The sequence below is a fragment of the Pagrus major genome, chromosome 15 (assembly GCF_040436345.1).
Source record: "Pagrus major chromosome 15, Pma_NU_1.0".
NCBI lineage: Eukaryota > Metazoa > Chordata > Actinopteri > Spariformes > Sparidae > Pagrus > Pagrus major.
The window spans coordinates 10,068,114-10,080,358 of NC_133229.1; the positions used below are offsets into that span (position 1 = coordinate 10,068,114).

Sequence of the window (12,245 nt, forward strand, 5' to 3'; positions counted from 1 at the left end):
GTTGTGTCACCCCTGGTCTCGGAGTAGTTCTGATGTGATTTCATATTTCCTACAAATGCAATCTTAACTGACTTATATGATTGAAAGTGAGATACCTGCAGTTTATAAAGAAAAAAATGACCAGCCACCTTTATGTAACAAGTTGGTATTGTTACTGTGCTGCCATTTTTTTCTGTTTATTCAGACATTTCTGTTATTAATTTGTTTTTTTTTTTGCAATGGGTTCAATGGCCCTGCAGATGGCAGTGTCATCACACTAAGATGTGTTCTTTTAAAAGCCTATGGTCAATATGTGAATTTGAAGTGCCATAATTATTAATGATGCTTAGTTACAATACTGACGGTATCAAAATAACTTTGGAAAATCACTTGGTATTATTCTAGGATGGCAGGAAGGAATGAGGATTGTTTAATGTGGGTTTTACTTGTCATTCCCACTAAGGTACTGTAGATATTATCCTTATCCTATAAAGGGAGTCTGAAAGCCCAAACCCAACTATTGTGTCCTGCCAATGCAGTCATTTTTGGAAAAGGGGGACCATTTCACTGACTGATAGATGGAGGGCGTAAGGTAAAGATGGCAGACATTCGGTTAGTGTATGGGAACACACAATTTATCTTCACACCATGATGGAAGATAAATCACTTTCCCTTAATCTCCACAGAAGCACAGCTTAGACATTTAAACAATAAAAAAAAGTTTAGTCCAAGAGAAGCATTTCTATTGTTTCTTATTACAACATGAAAGGGAAAAAATCAGGTGGCTCCTTTAAGTTCCCATTGGATGAAAAGCATCTTGTAATGGATGAAATTTGAAGCTGAGAAGGTCGACATACTGGTTAAAATGCAATATACACTAATTAGAAACTAGGCTAAATTGTTTTTAATGAACTTTATTGAAAAACGATCAAATATACAAACACATCAGACATGTACTACATATAATGGAACAGAAAAATAAGACATAATAAATAATGACTGCAAATTGAATATTCCTGGGGTTGTAAAGGGAAAGAAAAAGAAAGAGGGAAGAAATAAAAGGTACAAAACACATAATTTCTCTTTGAAAAGATCTTTTTACAGCTTAACGGTTTTGTTTCGTATTTAGTGTCAATATGTGCCAGAGTTTTAATGTATTCTTTAAATTCGCACAAGTTCACAATCACGTCAGTGTCATGTTTTTTGTCTGTTCAAAGTGCAAAGTGACATTTTTACACTCATTTTTTATCCTCATTGATTTTTACACAATATATAATTTCCCTGTCAAGCCCAGAAAGTGATCGCGTGTATACAAAAGTGAAATAAATGTGTTAAAGACTCTGGTTCATCGTAACAAAAGCTGCATTTGTTAGGCTAATTGATTTCCAGAATACCCTGACGGTTCCCGTCATTTAACAGCAAGGGGCCCAAACGGTCTGCACGATTCCTGTTTAGGACCTGTAATTAGCACGAGATCGCTATACCAACACAATACACAGGGGGGCACATCTGTTTAGTGCTGTATTGAAATATATTATAATGTGTATATTCCGGTCTGTACGAAGAAATTTGTTATTTGTTAGTTAATGCAAGTGGGATGAAACTCAAATAATTATCGAATAGAAAATGAAAATAGTGCCAACAAGAATTAATTCCCTCCAGACCACCCCCACAAGTATCTTACATGGTACGGCTCAATCGTTAGGGCTCCACTCTGGTTGAAGAAGTTACAACACGCAGTGGGGAGGGGGACGAGCCAGCGACTATCCTCCTAACTTCTGTCATTTTCTATTGGGAGAAATAAGAAGATTGTTTGTCTGAACAAGCTTTGAGAAAACCTGCGACTAAAATTTTAACTTCTTCGCCTCGTATAACGTCACGGTAAGTAACTCATTGCTTCATACCTAGCTAAATGAGTAGCCAAAGTTAGTGATGCACTTGTTGCGTGAGGTCGTTAATGCTACCATCCCATCCCATCCAACACACTTTACCCAAGTGTTACTCCGTCTGGGAGTGAACTTTCAGCGTTGAAATTCGTGTGCACAGGTTATAAAATCTCCTGCTTCTTTTCTGAAACTTAGTATCTCACTCATAAATATGTATTAATTAACACACTGACAGAATTAAGTTAGCGGCTACTAGCTTAAAGTTATATGGTGACGTAAATAACATACCAGGCGACCAGGAGTAGAGAAGAAAAATGAAGTTTAACGTTAAATACACCTTTTAAATCTCCCACAGCCTTTAGTTTTTCTACACTCCAGTGCCAAAGATTTTATTCTCTAAATGAGTCATTGATATAAATCTGCCTGTCAGGACTCTTGAGTCAAACCTAAAGAAACGCACAACTCCCCCAGACACTGAAAGGCTGGCTATTGTTTTCAAGTGGGATGAGTGTAAATGGGTTTCCCCTGTTTATTCACATGCCCCCTCTCAGCTTATTCCTTTATGGTTTTAGCGGGCAGTGAGGATCCCAGGCAGTGCAGAGGGATGTTTTTCCAACAGCCAGCAGTGTGCTCAGAAGTAGGGATTATGACAGCCTTGGAGGGGGAATTAAGACATACAGATGGCTGCTCTCATGTGATGCCAGGTTCCACCTTGGTCAGCAACAAGGGGGTAGTCTGCAGACGTCTGCCAACACTGTTTGGGCTGATAGTGAACTTGTTTTGGAGGGAGGGTGCAGGGAAGACTGATAATACTCTGGGATTGTTGCTGAGAAAGGTTGGTATGGTTGCACCAGTTATGCACTAGTTACTGAGGACTTCCCTAATTGTTTGTAGTTATTTCAGGCGTATTTTGGTGTAATATGACAGCAATGATAACTACTACTGCGTATTCTTTTAAGTATTTGATTGATCCGTATAATGTATAACAGGCTATTTGTTGTAAATACGTTCTGTTTGATAAGTTAGACTGAATTGAAATATCAGTGTGCATAGAAACTTATCATATCTCTTGTCTATTGTATGGTTTTCCAACTGAGCACTTAGGTCACTTTTATATTGCATTCAAGTTAAGTTGGGACAAAGTCTTAAACATCAATACAAAAAGGGGAACATAATTGGCCAAGCATTGCAAGTATAGTTCAAATGTCTAACAACTTATTTCCTAAACAAGTATTTTAGTTATTGATATGTCCAGTATAAAAGCGTTTTCAGAATCAGGGCATATCCAAAAACAAACAAACAAAAAACACCGACAAGACCATCCATATTCCTGCAAAAACCTTTTTTTTTTCTCCTTAAATCTGTCTCTGTTTTCAGTCTCATTGCTACACATGTGAATTGCTCTAAAATTGCTGACATATATCTGCAACATCTTCTTCCAATATCTCAGTAATCAAAAAAAGAAGTATTTTAAACAGTGCCTCGGTACAGTCCATAAACCAACTAGAGTAAAGAGTTACAACACTCACGGGCATGAATTATATTTAAGAGGAACTCCAAGACACTAAAAGTAGATTGAAGATTGAAGAGAATGGTGTAAGAATTGTTTATATGTTGTTCGGGTGAAAATGTACTTGGGTCTGTTAAGTTTTTCTAACATTTGCTACAGTGTCAGTCAGTGTACACGTACAGTATAGCTTGACTGTCAAAAACAAGTCAGATGTTGAAGCTACTGGAATTTCAGGTTCTTTGAACTGACTGTTTGCACTGACACACAGATGTGAGTGAGGCCGTGTTTGAACATGTTCATAAATCATATTTGGTGAGACAATTTCCCTCTTAGTCAAGATCATTCACTTTTCTGCAGTTGCCACAACTTGTTCTCCAGCTGGTGGCAACACCTATACAATATATAATTTTCTCAGCCTGCTGCATCTGGTGCTTTTAAACATATAAACTTCTTCTTTTGGCAGTATGTTAAAAGACACAAGTATGACACAAAGAAACAGCAGTTTGTTTCCTTCACACCACTATGCTATTTATTTGCAGGCTGCGTCAGTTAGGGATCATTTGCTTTGGTTCCCTGTATTTTTTTTTTCTTTCCTTTTTTTCTACTGGTTAGTGCGGGATTTAAGGGGATCAGAGTCGGCGCGCGGCAGTAATTAACCTGATTAATTGATTCTGAGACGTTAATCAGATGAACCTCGTACCAGTTGGGGCTTGGGGTCAGACTTCAGGTGAGATTTGGTTGCAAACAGACTGTCCCTGTCCACTATGGACCATTTGTTTTGGTAATTTAAGCAGACTTTAATAAGACACTTCTTTTTATATAACCTTGTTGCTGTAGTTATGGTTGCAAAAGAAACCGGTTTTCACAAGGATTATCTGAGTGATTGTTTCCTCTTGTTAGGATTAGACTATCTAAGCTCATTTTATTTTGTTTTTCAATTATACACTTTTGTATTTGCTGCAGCGTTTGCTGATGATTTGGATCAAGATGTATTTTATTCATTTTTTTTTTTAGATGATCAATCTGGAAGATAATTGTGGTGATGCTAAAGCGTTTGTCCTTTAACCCCTCAGAAGGGACAAGCCTTATTGAGCTAATCTCGGTTATGGGATAATGGGACACATCCATGCACTTACGTCTGAGTATAGGATTGTTTTTGCTTTGATTGGTAGTATGCTGATATCATTGCAGATTGTAACATGTAGCAGAATTTTGAACATTTTCAGGAAGAGTTTGTCTTATTTGTTGAATATCTTTCAGTTTGGTATCATTTTCCTTTTTACACATGAGCTGATAATCTGTTTTAAATTCTGTTCTGCTGCCATCATCATTCACATTGAACTGTTGTTGGGTTATGTTATTTTAATTTCTTTCCTTATCTCACTCCTATGTTGTCTATTTTTTTAGATGCAATATGGACAAATTGGAACAGATAAAAAGTGACAGATAGAGGAAGCAAGAGAAGACTGAAGGAGTAACACTGTGAGAAAGTAATTATCACAGACATACACAAGACATCATGTCCACCTCGATAAAGCAGGAGAGAACCATTTGTGTTCTCCTCCCCAACAAAGACCAGCTGGACATCACCATTGGGGTGAGTGTTTATATATCTCTAGCTGTCCTCTTGGTCTTTACAAATGGTCAAAATTCTGCTTATCACATCAGTATTTATATTTTTGGCACATTGTGAATGCATATTGAACTCAGACTTCTTTGTCTTTCCACCTGCTCCAGCTGAAGTCCACAGGGCAGGATGTTTTTAATCGTGTGGCAGAGCTTCTTGGAATCAAAGAGCTGCACTTCTTTGGCCTCACAGTGGTGAAGGGTAAGTCCAGTCCTCACTGACCCCTCAACCTCTCAACCTGAAAATGTTCACACCAGAGCACACAGCAGTATTGTCAGAAGACTGAGACAGATAATCATGCAGTTCTTTTACCACAGTTCAGCAGTGAATCAGTTAGTTTGTAAACAAGAAATTCGTGTTTGGATTATGATTTACGGCAGGGCTTTGCAGTGCTACTCTTTTGATGGCGCTTGTTTATGTTGTATTGAGGAAAATGTTTTCAGCCAAAAGGCGTCGGAGCTAAAAAATATATATATATATATTTCTGCCCGCCCAGTCTGCATAATTGAATGGTGTAATCCACTTCAGCTGCTGAACAAAGTTCTGAACTTTCTGTTTCCTTGTGTTCCCGTTCTCTTTCTTTGTACAAATACGTTGAAATGCCTCAGTAATCTTGTGTGGCTCACCACTTGAACAAGCAGCCTTTTGTTTTTGTGGTGTTGGTTCAGCGATCACTTAGGCCTGGATTCCTGCAATATTAACTTCATTAAGCCTGGAATGCACCCTTGCATTCCTCCTCTTCACCGAGGGGAGGGATGGATTGATGATGGGAAGAGGAGGGTGGGAGTGGAGGGAAAAGAGGTAGGGGGACTCGTCATGATGACACAAGCTGCCTTACTCAACCCTTCAATGAAGGATGAGAGGTGAAGGAGTTGGAATGAGTCACACAGAGAACAAGACAGGCTGAAAGGAGGGATGGATGGTTAAAGGAGCGAGTTGTGAAACAGCTTGTAGAGCATGATTTGGCTGCACAAAGTTGAACAAAAGAGATAAGGTGGATCAAATTGAGAATGCCCTTGTTATGACTCATAGGACCAGGCTGGGAAATATTCAACATCCTCGTTTTCAGCACAGGTTGCAAACAGCTTTTTTAGCCCCTCTATTTAAATCGAATTCCACCTGTTTTCCATAAATCAACATTAAAGTTGGTTAAGGGTTATATTCAGGGGATTGCAGGATAAGTAAATAGACACATGTTAAGATAAAAGTTATCATATGCCAAATGCATCTACCCATCTCTTCACTAGGGCTGCAACTAATGATTAATTTCATGACTAATCAGTGGTTTAGTCTATCAAAGGTGAAAAATGCTCATCACAATTATCCTAGGACCCAAAGTGACATCTTCAAATTGCTTCTTTTCTCCAACTAACAGTCCAAAACCCAAAGACTGATTTTTGCTTGAAAAATTAATGAAATGATTAATGGATTACCAAAATTGTTGGCAACTGATTTTATTTTTATTTTGATCGACTAGTCAATGAATGGACTAATTGTTGCGGCTCTAATCTTCACACTTTTACAGAATGTTAAACCAACAAAGCTCCTGCCAGCAGTGTTTGTTCGGTGCTGCTGTGCTACCACTTGAATTAAAGAATGGATAGATTAACATTAGCATTGTTGGCATTAGCTTCCAACTAGCCTCATTCACAAATGGAAGAACAAGAGCTTTTTTCTCTCCCCTAATGAATCCCATTGTTGGGTGAATTTTGCGCTTGGTTGCATCAGTGTTTTGTTGCTCGCTAACTGTCTGCTTGTTTCCTGATTGTGTTTCTCCTTTCCAGACAATGAGCACATATTTTTAGACATGGAGGAGAAACTGACCAAGTACTTTCCTAAGGAATGGAAGCAAGATTCAGTAAAGGTACGGCAGCATGTTCAGAAGGGCAGCACATTTTTTAATGAAGTAAATTAAAAGCATTTCGCTGTGACCCCACCAAACTAATTTGTCAGTTAATTGGGAGGCACAGTTCAGTGGCCTACATGCCAAAACTTTTCATTTAGCATGACAAAAGATGCTGACACACACAATATTTCTAACCTGTCTCTTTCTGCATAAAGGGACTACAGAAGAGACCGCTGCCTCTAGTGCTCTTCCTCAAAGTGCAGTACTACATAGAAAATGGCAGACTCCTTTGGTATGTCCTTTTTTTATATGTTCTATAAGCATTTCACTACCGAACAAGCTTGCATCCATCTTTGTCCTCCTTCTGACATCTTTCTGTGTACATCCCTCTTTTTTTTCCTTTTTGTTTGTGGTACCAGTGAACGAAAGGCACGGCATCTGTACTACTCTGACGTGCGGGAGCGGGTACTTCACTCTGAATGTCGTCAGCAGGAGGAGGTGTACTTCCAGCTAGCAGGTTACGCCATGCAGGCTGACCTCGGTGACCACCCCCCGCCCAGGGAGGATATGGAGATCACTCCTTACTTTGAACCCAAGCTGTACTTTCCCCCCTGGGTAGGTGCAACTGTGTGGGAGCAGCATTTAAGAACACTTTAAACTTGGTGATCAGTTGAAAAGTTTTGATTTTCATATGTTATATTTCTTGTTTTCCTTCTATAGATTACAGCTAAGCGTGGCGTAAACTATCTCCTCTGCCATGGGCCCAAGGTGCATCAGGAGCTGTGGGGCATGTCTACTCGTGATGCCATCCTGCACTTCATCAGGGAGTCGTGTCGGCTGGAGGATGTACCCGTCACGTTTTACAGACTGCAAAAGGTCAGAAGTCAATTTAGTATTTCTATGTTATTAATTGAAACAAGTTGTTTGAATTAAACTTTGTAAATAAGAAATGATTATTAAGGCTGGTGGGTAATGGAATTTGTTATCAGCTATTTTTGAACCTACAGCCTTCCCTCTGACTGGAATGCTGTCTTTCACAACACAAATGCTGTTAATTTGACTTCATTTGAGCTGTGCTGAACAAATGACTATGGGGCCATTACGTAACTCATCCATCTATTCCAGTTTATTGTCCTCCCCATTTCAAAATCACTCCTCTACTGAGTGAGATTTTGAAGGCTGGCCAATCCATTGCGTAATATGCTCCCTAAGCAGCCCAATGTTTCCCAGTGAACTGGGCAAGGGGCTCAACTGTGGAATAGCTATCTTATCTGAACTGCTCAGATGCCTCTCTGACATCTCATCATTCATTTGTCCAGGACAAAAAAGCAGAGAGAGGAACGGCGTTGCTCGGTCTGACCCTGCGAGGAATGCAGGTTTATCAGGTGCGTGCATATGTGAGTGTGTTATTAATGCAGAGTGTTGTATGCGTCAACACATACGCACATGAGAGTGAATCTGCATTTGCTCAAAGATTCAGTCTTTGTATCTGTGGCGCTATAAAACCTCTGACTAGACGTGTGAGGAATGTGTGGGATTGCCACCAGCAGCAGTGCAGCAGGAGATAGGAGCTGTCTGCCATGCCCGTCAGTTGTTTGATCTGTCCATCAGGGGCCATCTGGGGGGGATTAGGGCTGCAGGCCTGGCTGATTAAAGAGCCAACAGACCGTGAGATACCTCGAGAAGCTCTTGGCCTCTTCCCCAAGTCCAGATGGTTCCTGTGAACAAAAAGACAATTGATTATTGATCATTTAGTTATAAAAATGTCCAAGTAGATTACACATCCAGAAGTCTATGATGCTTTTTTCAAACACAAAAGCACACAAACATTTGAGCTATTTCTTCGGATTAAATGTGTTTTGTCTTCATAGGAGGTGAACAACATTCGACAGATGCTGTACGACTTCCCCTGGACAAATGTGGGACGTCTCACCTTCCTGGTATGCACACTGCTCATTTCCATTCTCTTTTAAGATAAGGTGGAATCATTAGCTATGTACACTAAATATAATATGTCGCCCTATTCAGGGTAAGAAATTCGAGATCCAGCCAGATGGCTTGCCGTCAGCCAGAAAGCTGGTTTACTACACCGGCTCTTCGTTCCGCTCTCGCCACCTCCTCCTGCACCTGAGCAACAGCCATCGCATCTACAGGAGCCTCCAACCTGCCCTCAAACACCTACGCCAGCTGGAGGAGAGCGAAGGTAGGGGAGGGAGAAGTTGATACGAGGACAAGATTAGTATTGGTGATAATTACAGTTTGGCTTGGGGCCACTTGTACTCAGCAGAGCACTTTGGTTCAATGCATAACTTAAGAAAAGCTTATTTTTCCTGCAACAATGAATCAAAAGGGTTCCTGCTCAATAAACATGTCTTTAGCACAGTAGGTGTTTAAATATGTGATATTTTGTAGTTCTGTGGTGCTTTTGAAAAAATGCTAATAGATCTCTGCTGGATACACTTAAATAAATGCATCCTACAAGATAAAAACATAATTCATGATCCTCAATTGAAAATAAATATTTTGGCGTGTTTAAAGGTCTAAATATAATAGTATAAATTAATAAATAAGCTATGAGAATCAATAGGTTTTCATCGATCAATTACCCTTAATGGATGACACTGACGATAGCTCTGTAGTGCAGTGTCTAGATTACCCATGACAACTAGTATCCTCTGTATGTCTTTGTTACTTTCTACCAATTTCTTAACAAACACAGGTGACCTTAGTTTCTTTAGATGATTTATTGTATGCTCTTTTCTTAATTTCAGAGAAAAAGCGCTACAGAGAGTCATACATCAGTGATGACTTGGACTTGGACCCACCAGGCAGTGAGAGCAGCCCTGGCCTGTCCCGACACTCCACCAGCAGCTCTGGAATTGAAGCTGACGCCCGCCAACACAGCATTTCCACAGAGATGGCCTCCATGGAGGAAGAAGGTCAGCGGCGAGCAGAGAAGTGTTTTAGCTCAGCAGCCAGCCGTGGCAGCTCCTGTACCTCCGGGTTTGATGCAGGCAGTAAAGCTCGAATGGAAGATGAAGGGTGGCAAGAGGAAGGTGAGAGGATTTTTATATTGAAACTTCTGTACATTTGGACTTTTTAATCGATCCATCTGTATATTTTCTGGAGGCAATTGGTGCTTTATTTGTTGATGTAATAGTTAGTTATTCATGACATGAAAGCAGAAATGTGCCCATGCTGATCTTGTGATAAATGTGCTGTTTAATTCTGTACTACCTCAAGCCATACACTATGCAAAACATGCTGCTCAATGAAGATAATGAGATGTCATTCTACATGTTTTATGCCTCATCTTCAAATTTTATCTTGTTCTTCTGTTGCTCTCTTAAATGCATATATGGCCACAGCAAATGAGTAAAAACATTTTTTTAATCAGAATCTACCATTTTTTTTACAGAGATCAAGGCTGTTATTGTAAGTCCAAAGGGGGTTCTTGTGGATGATCCTGATGAGATGTTCCAGCTGGCTGATCTTCTTGAAGGAGTGTCAGTGGATTGTGCAGAACGCCCCTCCGAGACTCACTCATTAGGTATTAATAATTTCATTGTGACATGCATATGGATATTTTGTAAATATGATTTTACTATTTCTTGCCCCACCAGCAAAAACAAATTAAATTTGTATACTGAAACCATGTCTTTTTGGCTCTACAGAAAGCAAAGTGTGCCCCGCAGACAGTGACGAAGATCTCAGATTACGTAACAAGGATATGTTAAAACAGGTTGGTTGTCTAACTTCCTCTGCCTTCTTTTTGTTTGACTCCTTTAGTTTCCCAGTGGAACTTACTCACTTTGTTTACCTCATATCTTTACTTTCTGTCTCTGTTTTAGGTGATGAAATCTAGGGCACAAGTTTGCGTGGACAGGCATAGCCACAGTCTAGATGATGTACGTCTGTTTCCACCTCCGGCACCCCTGGGGATGACGCTGCCACCTGATTCCTCCCACAGTTATACGTTTGGGCTCCCAGATGCCTCAGCAAACACAAAGACCCCTGTTGATAACAGTCATTACCCCCTTTTGCACAGCCAAAATAAACCTTCCTTCTACGGCCGCAGGTCTACCAACTGCCTCTCACTGGACATGTTAGGTGACGAACAGTTCCTGGAATTCATACTTTGAGCACGTCAGGTGCTGATGTCCACGAATACGCCTGTTCTCTTCCTCTACTAACAGTGCAACTTCACTTGCGAGTTGCCTACACATGAATGTCTCAGTGTTTTCTATGTGTTGATGATGAAATTGAGGAATGTGTGCGTAAAATTGCAGAGAGACATTACTGAAAATGACAGGACTGTTCATTCCTCTTAGAAAAGCTGCAGATTAGATGACAGAGATCTAATTCTGCAACATTTCATCAGTACACAGAGCATATTTATTAATGTTGTATATTCTGTACATACTACTTGCACTATTTTTTTATTACATTTCATCTTCTCTAAGCAAAAACATTTCGAATCATATTTGTTTCGCTTTTGTAAAGTTCACGCTGTTAAACATTCCCTGAAAAGTCTGAATGTCAATAACATTTTACAGTAAGAGTTATTTTGAAATTTTTATGGTGTTCATAAGATGGGATTTCCTTTCCTTGCCATTAGCCTATTTGCTAATGTAACCACTAAGATTTCCTTGTTTTATTCAGGAAAATCTTCAGAAGCCATGGTGCTAATGTTGGTGCTCCTGTATTTCTTTGTCCTCTTTTTTTAAAATCATATTTTATCATATACCACTATTTTTGCATAGTGTGCTCTGTCATGCTTTTCCTATTAGTCCGCCACAGCAATGTAGCTGCTGAAGTGGAAAATCGAACCTCTTTACAGCTGGTAATGCATTCATCCAAAGCTCCCCAGTCTACACTCCTCCCACTGTCACAATTACAACAGAAAAGTATTATTTGTAAAGTGCTATTTCTGTAACCAGTTCATAATGAATCTGCAGTATTTTTGTATTATGTAACCCCCAAACAAAGAGCATTTCTGATTTTTTTTCTCGAACATTATCACTGTTTTGTTAATGGTAATTGGTATGCAAAAGAACCAATGTTTTCAGCCAGTATGATCTCACTTGGAAAGATTGTCAGTCATTAAACACACAGTAAACCTTTACTCAATGCCAATAATGTATGAACAATTGTCAGTGATAATTGACAATATGAACAGTTATTTTTATCTAAAGCAATGTTTGTTTTTATAATAGTGAAAATAAATTCTTAATGCCACTAAATAAAACCATGTCTCTTCATCTTTGTACTGTTGCACCAATATAATGTAAATTATATGTTTACATTTTAAATCCATTTAATATTTATTTATTTATTTAAACAACATATGTACATTAAAAGTATGCACAACAAAACTGGTATATTTGTTCAATCTGT

The 12,245-nt window shown here is 39.3% G+C and overlaps 1 protein-coding gene across 1 annotated transcript; it reads left to right on the top strand.

Annotated features, from left to right (window-relative positions):
• Positions 1 to 1,718: 1,718 nt before the first annotated feature.
• On the top strand, positions 1,719 to 12,086 carry LOC141008914 (FERM domain-containing protein 6). Its single transcript, XM_073481271.1, has 14 exons — positions 1,719 to 1,860; positions 4,783 to 4,972; positions 5,113 to 5,203; positions 6,787 to 6,866; positions 7,064 to 7,140; positions 7,268 to 7,463; positions 7,569 to 7,724; positions 8,168 to 8,233; positions 8,720 to 8,788; positions 8,877 to 9,051; positions 9,620 to 9,904; positions 10,267 to 10,398; positions 10,523 to 10,590; positions 10,700 to 12,086. The coding sequence occupies exons 2-14, from the start codon at positions 4,895 to 4,897 to the stop codon at positions 10,988 to 10,990; spliced, it is 1,764 nt and encodes a 587-aa protein (XP_073337372.1). The 5' UTR covers positions 1,719 to 1,860; positions 4,783 to 4,894; the 3' UTR covers positions 10,991 to 12,086.
• The last annotated feature ends 159 nt before the right edge of the window (positions 12,087 to 12,245 follow it).

Excerpts from the sequence above, each read along its gene's own strand:
- LOC141008914 (XM_073481271.1), top strand. The coding sequence starts at position 4,895 with ATGTCCACCTCGATAAAGCAGGAGAGAACCATTTGTGTTCTCCTCCCC. Across the intron at positions 7,725-8,167 it reads CGTTTTACAGACTGCAAAAG|GACAAAAAAGCAGAGAGAGG; the intron begins GTCAGAAGTCAA and ends TCATTTGTCCAG. Across the intron at positions 9,905-10,266 it reads TGAAGGGTGGCAAGAGGAAG|AGATCAAGGCTGTTATTGTA; the intron begins GTGAGAGGATTT and ends TTTTTTTTACAG.